A 17,725-nucleotide genomic window follows, 5' to 3' on the forward strand; every position below is an offset into this window, starting at 1 on the left:
GAGGACCCGTGCAGTGGTTGTCAGGCAACAGCGCCAGGCACACAGTAGGAACTCAAACCAGAGTAGCTTCCTTTCCTCCCACCCTCCCCTCCCATCGCCTAGCTGAGGAACTCCTGTCTCACTTTAATTTAACACACATTTATAGAATAGCTCCTGTTTACAGGAGGGCCTGAAAGTACCTGCATCTAGTAGGCATTTAATAGTTGTTGGATAAGTAAATGAACTAACTTGAGCCTTGGTATTTTACAGTTTATAATATGCTTTAAAAAATAACCTCATTTTGAAAAGGGAACCCTCCTGCACTGTTGGTGGGAATGTAGACTGATACAGCCACTATGGAGAACAGTCTGGAGGTTCCTTAGAAAACTAAAAATAGAACTACCATACAACCCAGCAATCCCACTACTGGGCATATACCCAGAGAAAACCATAATTCAAAAAGACACATGCACCCCAATGTTCATTGCAGCTCTATTGACAATAGCCAGGACATGGAAGCAACCTAAGTGTCCATTGACAGATGAATGGATAAAGAAGATGGGTCACATATATACAATGGAATAGTACTCAGCCATAAAAATAAACAAAATTGAGTTATTTGTACTGAGGTGGATGGACCTAGAGTAAGTCATACAGAGTGAAGTAAGTCAGAAAGAGAAAAACAAATACCGTATGCTAACACATATATATGGAATCTAAAAAAAAAAAAAAAAACGGTTCTGAAGAACCTAGGGGCAGGACAGGAATAAAGACACAGATGTAGAGAATGGACTTAAGGACACGGTGGGGGAAGGGTAAGCTGGGACGAAGTGAGAGAGTGGCATGGACATATATACACTACCTAATGTAAAATAGCTAGTGGGAAGCAGCCGCATAGCACAGGGAGATCAGCTTGGTGCTTTGTGACCAACTAGAGGGGTGGGATAGGGAGGGTGGGAGGGAGACGCAAGAGGGAGGAGATATGGGAACATATGTATATGTATAACTGATTCACTTTGTTATAAAGCAGAAACTAACACACCATTGTAAAGCAATTATACTCCAATATAGATGTTAAAAAAAACAACACAACTTCATTTTAGTGCAAGCAATAGTCATGTGTGAAATAGATAGCATTACTCTCCTTCCACTGTGCACATGAAGAAACAGGCTTGGAGAGAGTAGGTAACCTACCCAAGGTCAGGTGCGTGGTAAAGGCAGAGTGGGGTTCAGATATGAGCCAGCGCCCTGCGACAGCACACTGCCAGCCCCGGAGGGCCTTCTGTGGCCACGGGCTTGGAGCAGGAAAGGCATGGCTTTGGTGCACCCACGTTCCACTAGAAGGGTCCTTCTGAGTGCTGCTCCCCACCCCATATCTGGCCATAACCTCTGCAGCTAAAGGTGTGGGGCAGGCATCATATGCGTCTGGTGACTTGGAACAGTAAAATTTTTAAATTGGGAAGATTTGCTAACTGGGAGATTTCTTTCTCTCAGGCCCTGGGGCTCTGGTGTGAAACTAGTGTGCAGGGCTGTCCCCCAATGTCGGCTTCTCGGCTTCCCACCACCCTTCCCACGGGTGCAGCCACACTGACGCCCACACTCCACCCACTCTCCTCCCGCTCGCATCTTTCTAGGGCACAGAGAGAAGTGCTCTAGTCCACAGGACTCCAGCTGCTCCTTAGCACAGCGCCCTGCACGGTTAAGGGGCTCAGAACAGTGACAAACTACATTCCTTCTTATTCCCAGGAGCCTTTTAAGATCCAAGAAAGGGAACAGGAAGTAGATACTGAATCCTCGGCTACTCCGGGCTCCCAGCCTCTTTTTCTTCCCAATCCTCTGGCCTCTGGCCTGCTGGGAACCGCTGATAGATGCAGAATGAAAAGGGTAGGTTCGGAATCTTTCAAAATTTGCCCACATGGCCGGCCGGCCCCAGTACAATTTCCAATGTGAGTTGAGAGGTGGAAACCAGATCTGACCACAAAGCTGTCTCACCCACGGAGTGTTCATAACAGCCTTCTCAAAACCATGCTGACAACACGCCCTGCAGAGGAGGGTGTCCTGGCAGAATGTCGTCACCGCGCACACTGGGCGACGAGCAACCCAGCGCCTGAGGAGTGAGGTCAGTCCCCGCCGTCGTGAGCTCGTCTGCTCTGGCCCTCTTAGCACATTTCTTTGTGCTGTTAGCATACTACCTCTGAGATCTAACTCTGTGGAAAATTATGTGCATTCCTTAAGCGGAGCCAGTTTTAGGTCAGAAGTTGGCAAAGAAGAGCCAGTACGTGGGCTCTCCAAAATAAGCACCTCAACTAGATCAGGGCCCTTGGTGCAGCTGGGGGAGGACCATGTTTTTGTGCTCCCAGCCCCGGGGCTCTGAGCCACCCTGCACTGTGGCACTGCTGAGGGGATGGGTATTACTGGGCGTGCGGGGGACCAGCCCAGGCTGCTGTGGTCTCAGAAACCAAGGCCAAGCAGAGTTAACCTGTTGTTGGTCAGCAAGGCCCTGTGAGAGGAGCCCCCCACCAGACTTCTAAGATGCCAGGTAGCAGGAGTGGCTGCTCCACTGGGGAGGGCAGCATCTGTTCCGCACCAAGGAGTCTGGCCAAACGAGCAAGTGGGGGCTGAAATCCAGTCCCTGCGCACTTAAACTCAGCTGTGTGCTTGCCCGGGGCTAGATGCCTAGAGAAAGGGGGAGGTTTTTCTTACCCAAAGCTATTAGCCAAGTCTGCACCAACCCAAAGGGGCACCTTTTTCTAGTCTGCACGAAAGTTCTTTATAGGCCAGGGTGGTCTTGACCGGAGGACCATGCAGTTCTGTGCTTTGGATCCCCTATTATGCCCTTGGAACGTGGGTATGGGATGCATGTCACTGGGATGCAAATTTTATGTTAGAATCTTGTTTGGACTGGCACCAGGGGAAGAAGATTAAAAAGATTAGTTCTTCCCTAGTCTCTGCATTTTTCAAGGCTTCTTCCTGTTTTTCTCACCATGGTCACCAACCTACCTTGCCACTTTGAGCTATCCTGCCCCATCTCACCGCTCAGACTCAGAAACTGGCAAACACAAACAGCGGGTGGGGTGGGTCCAGGCAGCCACACAGGTTCTCAAGGCAGCATTTGGCTCCCTTCCCTACCATAGTTATCAAGCAGATGAATCAGTGTTCTCCTCCACGTGGGTACAGACGGGTGTCCCACCTTGAACCATGCCACTGAATTCAGTCAGACTTATACAGCTGGGGCATCTTTTTACCAAAATTGGTGGACACCAAGGACGCCAGAGCCCTCAGACCAATAAACGAATACAGACATACAGCAAAATAAACTATAAAAACACAGCAGAATAAGCCCCCTCCCTTTGTAGATTTCAGCAACCTCAAGGCGTGCTTTGCATTGTAACTACTGCAGGGAAGAGAGAGGCCCCCGTCTAGTTAGCCCCTTATTAGGTGCTTCAGGAGCCTGTGCTGTAAAAGAACTGCACGAGTTCAAAAGTCACAGAAAGTTGGATTTGAAAACCCTGAAGGTCATCTAATCCAGGGGTCGGCAATGTTTTCCTGTAAAGGGCCAGACAGCAAGTATTTTAAGCTTTGCAGGCCATATACCCTGTCTCTGCAATTCAACTCTGCCCTTGGAGTGATGGCAGCCATGTGCGATATGTAAATGAATGGGTGGGGCTGTGTTCCAATAAAACTTTATTTATAAAAACAAGCAGCTGGCTCAACTTGCCCTGGGGCTACTGTTTGTCAATTCTTTACCTGTCCAACCCCTCTATTTGCAGAAAAGAAGTGAAATGGCTCCTTCCCAGTCACAGGACCCACCTGAGACCACCCAAGACCAAGACCCCGGGGGAGGAACAGAGATGCTGCTGCAGGACTCAGAGCCACCAGTGCGGAAGGCCAAAGTAGCCACTGGGATAACTGGAGATTTTGACTCTGACACATTCAAGTTCTCCAGAGAGGACCAAACTACGAGTGGAAAATCACAGGTTGAAATCTAATGGGATTGGGAAAGACAACCCACATACAGAGCTCGGCTTGCAGAGATGTAACCATCGGTTATATCCTCATAAGTATATATTGCTAATGTTTATTCACCAGCTAAACTCAGGCACTGTCTTAAAATGTCTCTGGTGAAGGGCTGGAAAAAAACGGGAAACAAGGACCTGGCAAGCCACCGGCACTTGCCTGTGAACAATATGAGAAGAAAACAGCAACTTCATTTTTTTCCAGTCAGCAGCTAGTCAAACATCAAGCAGTACAGAAATGGTCAGAAAGGACAGACCCTCTCGTCCAGAGCCGAGAACAGGTTGTTTCGGCTGTCAAGCATTTTCAAAACAAGTTTCCTTGGTCTCATGACAGCCTGTGGCAAGAACAAGCAAATAAAGAAGAGTGGAAGACCCCCTGATGGCCGCTCCGGGCTTCCACGTGGGCCGGCTCTGCCCGCACGGCCAGCTTCGCTTTCTGAGAGTGCATATAAAGCTGGGCTTAGGGCTAATGTCACCTCGCCAGTGACACCACTGAGTAAAGGGCTCCTCTAAGAACTCACTGGCATCCAGATAATCATTCTAGTCTGAGGGGAACCGGTCAAAGGCACTCTTAAACCCAAGGGTGCTATACTGCCCCAACCCACGCCCTGCTTTGTTTTAATGTTCACCCCCTGTTACGTGGACAAATTACTCCTCTGAAAGCGAGGTTGAAAGCCCTCTGCTTTGAGATGGATTTTTTCCATCTCAACCGCAGAACACTTGGTCAGGGTGGGGAGGAGGGATCAGCAAGGAGGCACTGTTGGGGAGGAGGGCTAAGATCAAGCTGGTCTAGAAAGTGCCGTGAACTCCGCACCAGTAATGATCTTGCTCTTAGGGGCGGCAAGCGTGAAGCTGAGAGTGACAGCGCTGAAGGACGTGCAGCCGAGTGGAGATCTGGAGATGACAGCTGTCAAGTAGTCCAGAGAAAATGTTCACAAGTCACCCAAACAAGTGTGTTGGGAATTCTCAGACCCCCTGAATTACTACAGAAGAGCTCAAGGTAGTAGACCCAGGCTGAAGTTCAGACTCAAATTCTGGATAGCTGTGTGACCTTGGGCAAAGCACTTCCCTTCTCTGGGTCTTCTTTGTTTCACTTGCATAGTGAGGCAGCTGGACTGTCCTCCCAGCTCCAGTACTGTGGTCCCCAGCCTCCTCAGAGCAGGGGGCATGTGGGCAGTTACCACCGTGCCTGCTCTGGCCGTCTCAAGTCACTCACGCCACAGGGACAGCTAAAGTCGCCACTTTTAGCAATGTTCCTGGAGGAAGCTCTGTGAAAGGGGGCTTGCACTTATTCCGTGAGACAAGTTACACACACAGCGGGACCCATCAGCATTTACTGTCTCTACCCAGGAAGTGATTTGAAGGCACTGCCAAAGTCTGTTGAGCAGAGCCTTTATTACCTGAGGGACAAGACTAGAAGACGGGTGGGTCCCCCTCCCCAGGGAGACGGACAGATTGTTCTGACAGATCCCTGAGCTGTCCCTCCACAAAGGAGGCCCATATCAATTTAAATTTCAAATAAACTTCAAATAACATTTCAGTATAAGTATGTCCTAAATTTTGCATGGGATATACTTATACTAAAATTATTTGTTGTTTATATGGAATTCAAATTTAACGGGGCAACTTGCTTTTTATTTTTTTTATTTTTATTTTTATTTATTTATTTTTTTTTTGTGGTACGCGGGCCTCTCACTGTTGTGGCCTCTCCCGTTGCGGAGCGCAGGCTCCGGACGCGCAGGCTCAGCGGCCATGGCTCACGGGCCCAGCCGCTCTGCGGCACGTGGGATCTTCCCGGACCGGGGCACGAACCCATGTCCCCTGCATCGGCAGGTGGATTCTCAACCACTGCGCCACCAGGGAAGCCCGCAACTTGTATTTTTAATTGCTAAAACTGGAAACCCTAACTCTGGAGAATAAGAGCCGGTCTCTTGGGCATTGAGGTGGCAAAGAAAAGGTGAAAGGGCCCAAGACAAGCGTTCCTTTATACTGGTGCACAAGTGTGACCACAGATCTCAGTTTTTACTGCCTTCCTTAATATTTCCAAGGCAAGAAGGCTCTATTCTGCTTTATATGTCTATGCCAAGGCAGGCCACTGTATCAATATGTAATCTGCTAATTTAAGAAAAACCTTATTGCCTACAGAAAAGAAGATGACGTGTCTTAGCACAGCAGTTAATAACAAGTCACCATTAATTGAACACCAACAATAACCCAGACATTTTACAATCACTGTCCCACTTAACATTCACAGTCCACTGTGAGAAAGGACTGTTATCCTCATGTACAGATGAGAAAACCAACATCCACAGAGGTAACAAAATACTTCTAGAAAGTGGTAGAACCAGGATTTGAATTCTGGCTGGTCTGATGCCACAGCATCATTCCTTCTACCATGTAGAACTCTGGTACCTGCCTCTTTTCTTTCCTTCTCTCCTGCTTCATCTACTGCTGCCTTCTTCAAAGGAGACTGGCTTACCTGGAACCCCATGGTTCCCGGCCTCTGAGCCTCTGTTCCTTCTGGCAGGAGGGTCCTCCCTCCATCTCTGCACATCAGTTCCTACCCACCCTCCAGCGTCAGCCACCCCAATCTCAGGAAACAGACATCATCACCTCTGCTCGGGACTCCGACTGCATTTCACCTGCATGTTGCACATGCTGCTGCCTTATAAGTAATTTATGTAGAATTTTCACCTCACCTCTGGTCCAGTGAAGGCAGACTGTGTCCCACGCGTCACTTAACATGGTGCCTGATACCTACTTTGAATTCAATAAATATTTGCTGAATGAATGAATAAAAGAATGGGAAAAATGCTGGTGATCTGGGCAGGACCTAATCAAAATGACTGCCACTACAAATCCATACTAGGGCTCGCCAGACGTGAGTGTCGACCGAGGCAGAGCGCCCAGAGACTCTGCAGTTACAGACAGACAGCTGAGCTCAGTTGCCTGGCAATTTGGGGATGACGCAGGCAGTCAGTCTGAGGAAGAGTGGCAGGGCATTAGAAGAGCAGAATGCCAGTCTAAAAGTTGGGAAACCCAAGGTATATCCTCAGTTCCTACACTAAGTTACACCGTGACCTTGGACAAGTCACTTCACTTTGTGGGGCCTCAGCTTCATCATCTGTAAAACAGGTGTAATGGCAGTACCTGTCTCATAGGGTTGTTACAAGAATCACAGGAATTAAAATATATAAAGCATTTACAGCTGTGCTGGTGCAGTGAAAGCCCTCAATGCATATTTATTATTATTATTGTCTGTAAGATGATCAGGAGAGACTGGTTGAGCCATTATCACTTATTCTCAGAAAGAAATGACATAGTCTTGCCTTTACATATACGTTCCCATAAATTTCACTTTTTTGGGCAACTGAAATAATGACAATTTAAAGATTATCCGAAAAAAAAAAAAAAAAGATAAAGATTATCCGATCCCCAAAGTGATCAATAATGGAAAATTCTGGTCTTCTAAATCTGATTTTTAGAAGAGCTACAGAGCTTCCCACTTTGCAATTTTGACTTGTACTCAGTGTACTGAGTAGTTAATGTCACGGATGCCCTATCATTGGAACAGAATCTCAACCAGTGATGGACGGTTCCAAAAATCAATCAGTGGGCTTTGTAGTTGGGACTCTTCACAACAGGTGGATGAGTTTTAGCACGTGTGTGTGTGTGTGTGTGTGTGTGTGTGTGTGTGCGCGGGCGCGCGCGTGTGCACGTGTGTTGTGGTCCCCAGTGCTTTGCACATACTCTGTATAGACAGTTGACCCTTGAACTACATGGGTTTGAACTGCATGGGTCTACTTAACCATGGATATTTTTCAGCTGTAAATACTACAGTACTACACAGTCCATGACTGGTTGAATCCGCGGATGTGGAGAAACTCTGGATACAGAGGGTCGACTGTATGTTATATGTGGATTAACCCTCGCATTGTTTGAGGGTCAACGGTAGTGTATATAGCTCTTAACTGTTTGCTGAATGAATTACTGGCAATAACTTCACTGCAGAAGCCATCGTTACACTTGATTCTTACAATCACGGCTGCTCTACAGCCTGTTCTCCCCGTGGCCATGGCACTTCTGCCTGGCAACTCAGCCCTGACCATCCAGGGCACTTTTTCTCCTCAGAAGTGACTCTGGATAAGAACTACCCTAGATCACTCCGGCCTCACTTCTGCTTTCTTGGCTTCCATTTTCCATTAGGCATGACTAAGTGCCAGAAGTTCTGTCTGGGAAGATAGGAGTCACTGGAATTTTTTGCCCTCGTCTTGATGTGCAGCCTTCCTGCTGGTTTGGAGGCAGCTGTGAAGCAGTGTCTTTCCCTTGGCCTGCTCCATTCTCATACCCCTTTTCTTCTTTTGCCCACTGATTACAGTAATAAGTTCAGCCCCAGGAATGTTCACCTTCCCTTAAAGGTACTCAGTGTCAGGTCTCCATACTCTTAGGAGAGCTAGTTCTGCTCAAGAATACCTTGGGCTTTCCCCGTGGCCACAGTGTCCCTCAGCCTGCTGGGTGAGCCACTAGGAAGAGGGTTCGATGCCCGGCCACCCCAAGGGAAGGTGGTGGGTACGCGGATGCAGGCATGCTGCCCTCCAGCGCTTGACTCCACTGTGCTCTCCTGTGAGCAAGGGAGCAGGAAACAGGCAGAGTGAAGGGGAGAGGTCAGAGGCGGCTTGGGCCGGCCCTGGACCAGTGATCGGGTAAAAGGGTTCTAATCTTTGTACTGTACGGCCTTGAACAAGTTCTTCCAGGAAATGACAACGATGAAGCGAAGGTCAAGTCTATGCCAATCACTCCATTTAATTTCCACCACAATGGTCACTGCTGACCATACTCAATTTTGGTGGCACTAGATGATGCCTAAGGTTCCTTCCATGTTCCACATCCTGAGACTGGCCCCTACTGTCCCACTTACCTTCCTAAATGCATCCCTGCCTGGTCACCCAACCTAGGTCTGCTATTGGCTGTGGAGTTTGGAGGTCACTGGCATAGTGGTTACTACCCCAATATCTGCTCCCTGTTTTCGCTCACCTCTATAAAGCTGAGATTTTTAACGAGTCACGAATCTCGTTCATTTTCACAGGTGGCCCCTGTGCCGAAGGAGCTGACCACAGACGAGACAGAATCCCGTTTCTGCAGAAGCGAGGCCTCTGCTTGTCACTAATGATGTGCACAGATTGGATGGTCGTTCTTTGATGCTTCCCCTATTTCTAGAATGCATGCCTTAATGAGAAATGATAGAACCATGCGGCTTGGCCCTCCCGCCTTGGCTGGACTCCACATCATAAGCCCTGAGCAGCCCGGCGGCACCTGTCAGAAACCAACACGCACATCTGAACAGTCAAGCCTAATTCCCGAGAAGCTGTTTTAACTTGACATCTGAAAAAGTATTACATCTAGAAGTATTTTACTGGGTGTGTGTGTGTTCAGGGCATATGTGTGCACGTCCCACAGCTGAAGTGTTCTATAAATATTAGATACGGGTTGTACAAAAAACCATCACGTACGGAGTGTACTTAATTCCATTTAGCAATGTTTTCAATTTGTGTCTGACCTCTGGCAACACAGATGGAATTTTGTCAACACGAAAAAAAAAAGTATGCCAAACTACCTTACACACAATTTTCACTTAAAATCCCAGAAATATGTTAGAGCTTACTGATCATCAGCTACTAGCCCAGCGCTTTCAGATGAGGGTACTGAGGCCCCGAGAGGTCAAGTGTCTTTTCCAAGTTCACACAGGAAATTAATAATGGTGTCCAAATGAGACACAGGGCTCCTAACTCCCAGGCTGTTATTCTTTGCATTGTCTTTTACTTACTGTACGTTTTTCCTTCCAACCGTTCAAAGGCAACTCCGATTCCATGAATAAGCGTGTGTTTCTACTTTGGTAGACTATAAAAATCCAAAACCGGGCTTCCCTGGTGGCGCAGTGGTTGAGAATCCGCCTGCCGATGCAGGAGACACGGGTTCGTGCCCTGGTCCGGGAAGATCCCACATGCCGCGGAGCGACTGAGCCCGTGAGCCATGGCCGCTAGGCCTGCGCGTCCGGAGCCTGTGCTCCGCAACGGGAGAGGCCACAACAGTGAGAGGCCCGCATACCGCAAAAAAAAAAAAAAAAAAAAAAATCCAAAACCAACTCCCCTATTCCTTCCTTTCTGACTTTATAGGACATCTGTCTATTTTTCCAAGAAAATGTAGGGTTGTAACTCACAAACAAGGAAGTAGGTGTACTTGGTTATCATGAAAGTTTTCCCATCCTGGGAGGGATAATCAGAACCCAAGCCTGAGCTGATCAGTTGCTCTCACAACAGCACAGCTAAGTGAATTCCCCCAACTACGATGTGTTCATCTCCCAGTTACTCTTTTGTGTGCAGCTCCTTCCGGCTTGCGTGACTGAGACCAGAGAGTAAAGCCTCACCCTGTTTCCCACTGAGAAAGCAGCATGGACAGGGGGTTCAGTCCTGAAAACAGCCCTCAGAGCGGCCAAAGAGTGGAATCAAAGGAAGCCAGGAACCCAGATGGAGGGCCTGGGAGAGATGGCCTGAGAGGTCCTAGGGAGGCCGCGCGAGGCTGCGAATGCTCCGTGCCTGGTACAGCCCGGTCTGCACAGGCTGGAAGTGTGCTGAGCGGCCCACTCCAGGAGGAGGGCTGTATTAGCAGTAACTGATGGCCGGGCTTTTTAATGGAGCTTATCACTTCACAGCAACAGATGTCAGGTTCTAATAAATAACATGTTCTCTCTGACCTACGCAATTTGGAGAGGATGCCTGGAGGCCAGGCAGATCTGGATTCCTCTCCGTCTGTGTTGCTCTCTCTTCTGAAAGAAAAAGCAAACCAAATCCCTTGCAGATACTTTTCAAAATGATTCTCTGTGAGAGTTCAAAGATCCAAGAATTTCATGATATTTATTTGCTTTAGTTTTCTCCTCACAACTTCTCTCTCTTTAAACCCTAGGAGGGATGGGTCAGCTTGTGAACACAGGAACCCGGGGCGCGTGGGGGAGAGGAAGGTTTGGCGCCCTTAGCCTTCCCCAGTTTCTCGGAAGGCACCATCACTGGTTCCTCTCCTGTCTTCTACGGGTGCTCTCATCCCCCAAGCGAGGCTGGCCTGGGCCTGGAAAATTCCCTCTTCTCTCTTGAGGGGAGTTCAGCTGAGATGAGGTTGGGAGTTTTTAAAGGGAACTATTCCTAGGAAATGCAAGGCAAAAAAAAAAAAAAGAAAAGAAAAAAGAAAGAAAACCCATGAATCATAGCAGCAGCTGGGCTTGCAGGCTCTGCCACTGAGGTCTGAGCCCTGATGGGCCCCCTGTGGCCGAGCTTTCTGGGAGCCCCAGCCTGGTTGCTCTGCCTAGCTCGGGGCTCTCCCTTCCACTCCCAGGACGCTTCCTGCCCAGAACGGCTCAGTTCTGCAGCTGTTCCCCTCGCAGAAAGGCCATGAGGGTGAGCAGTCACAGTGGCCACAAGTCTTACCTTCCCGTTCAACCCCTGCCCATGGGTACCAGATGGGAGTTCCAAAACTACAGATATAAAGGGGAGGGATGGGGGAGGGGGTTAGTGGTCCTGGGAGAGGGAGAGGGCTGCAAAGTCCCCGTCAGGGTTTTCCCTAACACAGAGCGATGACTGGATACCTGGGCCCCAAAGCTGGCTCAGTCAGGGTTCCCTCTGGCCAGCTTACCAAGCACAGGGACTGAAGAGAGAGGCCTGATGCCACAATTAAATCTTACCAGAAGATGTGAGCAGGCTCACATTATAACCACTTATGCTTCAAGATCACCCCTCCCCGCACCAGCCCTACCCTGGTCTCTAAAGAATTCTCAGGCCTCAGGGCTCCTGCAACCATACTGTCAAGTGCCCTCTTACGACTGGGATTTCCACACTGTGTTATGACTCCGCTATCTTTTAATTAAAAATCTGTTTTTCCTCCAGGTATGATGACGCTGAATTCTAACATTTACTGAATGCTTATGACATGCCAGATCCTATGCTGGACAATTCACCTACATTACCCTGTGTAGTAGGCAGAATTCTAAGATAGCTCCTAAGACTTCTCACCCCCTGGCGTACACTCCCTGTATAATCCCCAGGACTGTGAAAATGATGAATTTCATTCCTGTAAGTGGGTTATGTTACATAGAACCGATGGGTGACTTTAAGGTAGGGAGATTAACTGGTAGGCCTGACCTAATCAAATGAACCCTTTAAATCAGAGACTAGATGTCAGTGACACAGAAGTCAGAAATTGGAAACATGAGTGTGTGATGTACTACTGCAAGCTTGATGATGGAGGGGCCCACGTGGCAGGGAATGGCCTCCACCTGACAGCCAGCAAGGAAGCAGGGACCACAGTCTTACAACCACAAGGATCTGAACTCTGCCAACAACCTGAATGAGCTTGGAAGAGGCCCTGGGCCTCAGATGTGGTAACGGCCCCAGACAACACTTTGATTTTAGTCTTTTGGGACCCTAAACAGAGAAGCCAGGAAAGCTGTGTTGGATCCACAGAGAGTGTGAGGTAATAATTTGTGTTGTTTTAAGATATAAAATTTGTGGAATCAACAATAGAAAATCACACACCCCATTTGATATTCTAAACTAGCTTCACTATTTTATAGATAAGCAGACAGACTCAGACTATGAATTTGCCTAAAGTCACGCAGCTAGTGATAGCAGAGACAGGTTTAAACTCAACTCTCTCTTGACTTTAGGGTCAGTGCTCTTAACTGCCACATGCATTTCCTCTCTGTATTTATGTTACTCAAATGCCAGGCCTCTGAGGAGGGAGGCTCAGACAAGTAGTAAAGAGAATGGGAAACTTTATCTATCTGCCAGGGTGTAGATGTGCAGAAAGCCAGAATTAAATGGAGCATAATTTTTCTTTCTTTTCTAAAATTCTTTAGAAGTCAACTGACTATTAAAAGCCAAAGTAATAACAATGTATTGTGGGATTCATAATATATTAAGAAGTGAAACATCTGAATATAATAGCACAAAAGAATTACATTGTTTTAGGTTTCTACATTATACTTGAACTGTTGTAATATTAATTCATGGTAGACTGAGATAAATTAAGAATATATTTTAGTGTGTTAATAACTAAAATATGATACACAGAGCTATAACTAAAAGACCAATAGAAGAGAGAATGGTATACTAAAAAATACTCAGATAAATCAAATGGAAGATTTGGAAGGGAAGAACAAAGGGATAAAGAACAGGGGAAATTAAACAACAAATAGTAAAAAGACAGACTTATACCCAACCAGCTCATTAATTATATGAAATGTAAATGAATGAAATACTCCAATTAAAAGGCAGAGATTATCAGACTAGATTTAAAAAACCAAGTTATAAAAGGTTTCCTTGACATATAAAGGCACACAGAGGATGAAAGCAAAAAGATGAAAAAAGATATACCAAGCAAAAAATAGGCACAAGAAAGCAGGAATAAAGACGCAGATGTAGAGAATGGACTTGAGGACACGGGGAGGGGGAAGGGTAAGCTGGGACGAAGTGACAGAGTGGCATGGACTTATACTACTACCAAAATAGATAGCTAGTGGGAAGCAGCTGCATAGCACAAGGAGATCATACCGGTGCTTTGTGACCACCTAGAGGGGTGGGAGGGAGACGCAAGAGGGAGGAGCTATGGGGATATATGTATAGCTGATTCACTTTGTTGTAAAGCAGAAACTAACACACCACTGTAAAACAATTATATTCCAATAAAGATGTTAAAAAATAAAAATTAAAAAAGAAAAAGAAAGCTGGTGTAACTATATTAATATCAGACAAAGCAGAATTCAAGTGAAGTAGTATTATCATAAATAGAGAGAATCATTTCATAACGATAGAATGGCCAATTCATCAAGAAGACATAACAATTCCAAATACATATGTACTTAAATAACAAAACTTCAAAATGCAAAAAGCAAAGAATGACAGAACTAAAAGGAGAAATAGACAAATCATAAGTGGAAATTTTACCACCTCCTTTCAGTAACTGTTATAATAATAAACACAAAAAAAATAATAGTAAGGATATAGAAGATTTGAATAACACTAACAAGTAATTTGACTTAATATGTATATAGAACACTATACCTCAGAAATGCAGGACACACATTCTTTTCAAGTTCACATGAATTATTTATCAAGATAGACTATATGTTGGGCCATAAAACAAGTATCAACAAATTTCAAAGGATTAAAATCATACAGATTATAATCTCTGACCAAAACAGAAATTAAACATCAGTAACAATAAGACATCTAGAAAAATCCCCAAACACTTGAAATTCAAGCAGCACAATTATAAATAACTCATGGTTCAAAAAAGAAATCACAAAGTAAAAATTTTTTTCTAACAAAATGATAATGGAAAAGACATACAGATGGCCAAGAAGCACATGAAAAGCTGCTCAACATCACTAATTATTAGAGAAATGCAAATCAAAACTACAGTGAGGTATCACCTCACATCAGTTAGAATGGGCATCATCAGAAAATCTACAAACAAGAAATGCTGGAGAGGGTGTGGAGAAAAGGGAACCCTCTTGCACTGTTGGTGGGAATGTAAATTAATACAGCCACTATGGAGAACAGTATGGAGGTTCCTTAAAAATCTAAAAATAGAATTATCATATGATCCAGCAATCCCACTACTGGGCACATACCCAGAGAAAACCATAATTCAAAAAGACACATGTTCACTGCAGCGCTATTTACAATAGCCAGGTCATGGAAGCAACCTAAATGCCCATCAACAGATGAATGGATAAAGAAGATGTGGTATATATATATATACAATGGAATATTACTCAGCCATCAAAGGAACGAAATTGGGTCATTTGCTGAGATGTGGATGGATCTAGAGACTGTCATACAGAGTGAAGTAAGTCAGAAAGAGAAAAACAAATATCGTATATTAAGGGATATATGTGGAACCTAGAAAAATGGTACAGATGAACTGGTTTGCAGGGAAGAAATAGAGACACATATGTAGAGAACAAACATATGGACACCAAGGGGGGAAAGCGGTGGTGGGTGGTGGTGGTGGTGGGATGAATTGGGAGATTGGGATTAACAAGTATACACTGATGTGTATAAAATGGATGGCTAATTTTGCGGGATACAACTAAAGCAAACTTTAGAGAGAAATTTATACCTTTAAAGGCTTATATTAAAAAGGAAGAAAGGATTAAAATCAATGATCTAAGCTTCTATTTTGAAAAAACTGAAAAAGAAGAGGATATTAAACTGAAAATAAGTTGAAGGAAATAATAAAGATAAAAGCATAGATTAATAAAATGGAAAAAACCATGGATAAAATCAACAAAGTAAAAGCTTGTTTCTTTGAGAAGATTAGAAAAATTGATAAATCCCTAGGTAGACTGTTTTAAAAAAAAAGGAGAGAAAAAAGATGCAAATTTTCTCTGTAAGGAATAAAACAAGTTATATCACTATAGCCCCCATAGATATTAAAAGGAAAATAAGACAATACTATAAACAATTCTATGCCAATCCATTCAACAACTTAAATATGATGGATAAATTTCTTTAAAAAACCCCACAGGGCTTCCCTGGTGGTGCAGTGGTTGAGAATCCGCCTGCCGATGCAGGGGATACGGGTTCGTGCCCCGGTACGGGAAGATCCCACATGCCGCGGAGCGGCTGGGCCCGTGAGCCATGGCCGCTGAGCCTGCGCGTCCGGAGCCTGTGCCCCGCAACGGGAGAGGCCACAACAGTGAGAGGCCCGCGTACCACAAAAAAAAAAAAAAAAAAACCCACACCTTGCTACAACTAACACAAGAAGAAATTTTTAAAAATCAGAATATCCCTATATTTAGTATAGACATTGAATATTTTTCCCCACAAATAAACTCTACCAAACATTTAGAAAAAAATAATGCCAAACCTACATAAACTCTTTCAGAAAACAGATAAGGAAGGAAAACTTGCCAATTCATTTTATGAAGCCAGTGTAGTGCTATTATCAAAGTCTAACAAGGACAACACAAGAAAGGAAATTTCAGACTACTTTCATCCATGAACACAGATGTAAAACTCTTAACATAATTTTAGCAAATCAAATCTAATAATATAAAAAAGGATAAAATATCATGACTCAGAAGGGTTTATTTATCCCTGGAATGCAAGGTTGGCCTAACAGTCAAAACCTAATTAATGTAATTCACCACTTTAATAGAAAAAGAGAAGCCACAGGATCATGTCAATAGAGGCAGAAAAAGCATTCTACAGAATTCAACACTCACTCATGATAAAAAACTCTTAGCAAAGTAGGAATATAAGGGAATTTCTTCAATCTGCTAAAGACGTCTATGTAAAACCTACTGCTAACATCAATTTTAATGTGGAAATATAAGGCCAGATGTCTGCTCACAGCACTTGTGTACAACACTGGACTAGAGGTCCCAGGCAGTGCAAGTAGGTTAAAAAGAAAAAAAAAAAAAGAAAGAAACTAAAAAGTGTAAAGATTTAAACACTAGAAAGAAAGAAGTAAAGCTGTTAACAGATGATATGACTATTTATGTAAAAAATTCCAAGAAATCTACAAAAAAGCTACTAGAACTTAGTAGGATTGTAAATTTAGCAATGTCACAGTTCACAAGGTCAATACAGAAAAATCATTTCTATTTCTATACACTAGCAACAACTGGAAAATGAAATCTGAAAAGCTATCATTCACAATAAAAGCAAAAACATTAAAAAATATCCAAGACTTCTACACTGAAATCTTAAGACATTTCTGAGGTAAATTATAGAAGATCTAAATAAAACCATGCTTACTGATAGGAAGAATTCGGTATTGTTAAAATGTCGATTCTTCCCTTGTTGGCCTACAGATTCAATGCCATCCCAATCAAAATCTCAGCAGGCTTTTCTTTTGCAGGTTGGGGTTGGAAGTGGCAAACTGATTCTAAAATGTATACAGAAAAACATAGGACCTAGGACAGCCAAAACAATCTTTAAAAAGAATAAAGTTGGAGAATTTACATTTCCTGATTTTAAGAACCACTGGTATTGGTATATAAACAGCAAAATAGATAGATGAAATAGAATATCCAGAAATAGACCCACTCATATATGGTCTATTTATTTTGACAAAGGCATGAAGGTAATTCAACGGGGAAAGAAAGGTTTTTTCAACAAATGTTGCTTAAATACCTGGAGATATATAAACCAAAAAATTAACTTTAGCCTCTACCTCATACCATACCCCCAAATTAATTTGACATGGATCATAGACCTAAATGTCAAACCAAAACCAAAGCTTCTAGAGAAAGACATAGGAGAATCTCTTCAGGACCCTGTGGAAGGTAAATAATTATGAGGATACAAAAATAGTAACATAAAAATAAAACACTGATAGGGCTTCCCTGGTGGCACAGTGGTTAAGAATCTGCCTGCCAATGCAGGGGACACGGGTTCAAGCCCTGGTCTGGGAAGATCCTACATGCAGCGGAGCAACTAAGCCCGTGCACCACAACTACTGAACCTACTCTCCAGAGCCAGTGAGCCACAACTCCTGAAGCCTGGGCACCTAGAGCCCGTGCTCTGCAACAAGAGAAGCCACCGCAATGAGAAGCCCACACACCACAATGAAGAGTAGCCCTTGCTCACCAAAACTACAGAAAGCCTGCGTGCAGCAACAAAGACCCAACACAGCCAAAAATAAATAAATAAAATAAAATAATTAAATAAAAC

General features: G+C 44.6%; 1 protein-coding gene across 6 annotated transcripts in view; it reads right to left on the bottom strand.

Moving 5' to 3' along the window:
- BABAM2 (BRISC and BRCA1 A complex member 2) overlaps positions 1-17,725 on the bottom strand; it is a 512,794-nt gene that overhangs the window by 15,229 nt on the left and 479,840 nt on the right. The window contains exon 12 of one of the 6 annotated variants that reach the window (XM_059079505.2): positions 10,889-11,188. The exons of the other annotated variants lie outside the window; for them this stretch is intronic. Within the exon in view, the coding sequence (XP_058935488.1) occupies positions 11,173-11,188 (16 nt within the window). The 3' untranslated portion in view covers positions 10,889-11,172. Of the gene's footprint in view, positions 1-10,888; positions 11,189-17,725 lie in introns of those variants that run through there. 6 annotated transcript variants of the gene reach the window in all.

This window comes from Kogia breviceps, chromosome 11 (genome assembly GCF_026419965.1).
Source record: "Kogia breviceps isolate mKogBre1 chromosome 11, mKogBre1 haplotype 1, whole genome shotgun sequence".
In the NCBI taxonomy this organism is placed as follows: Eukaryota; Metazoa; Chordata; class Mammalia; order Artiodactyla; family Physeteridae; genus Kogia; species Kogia breviceps.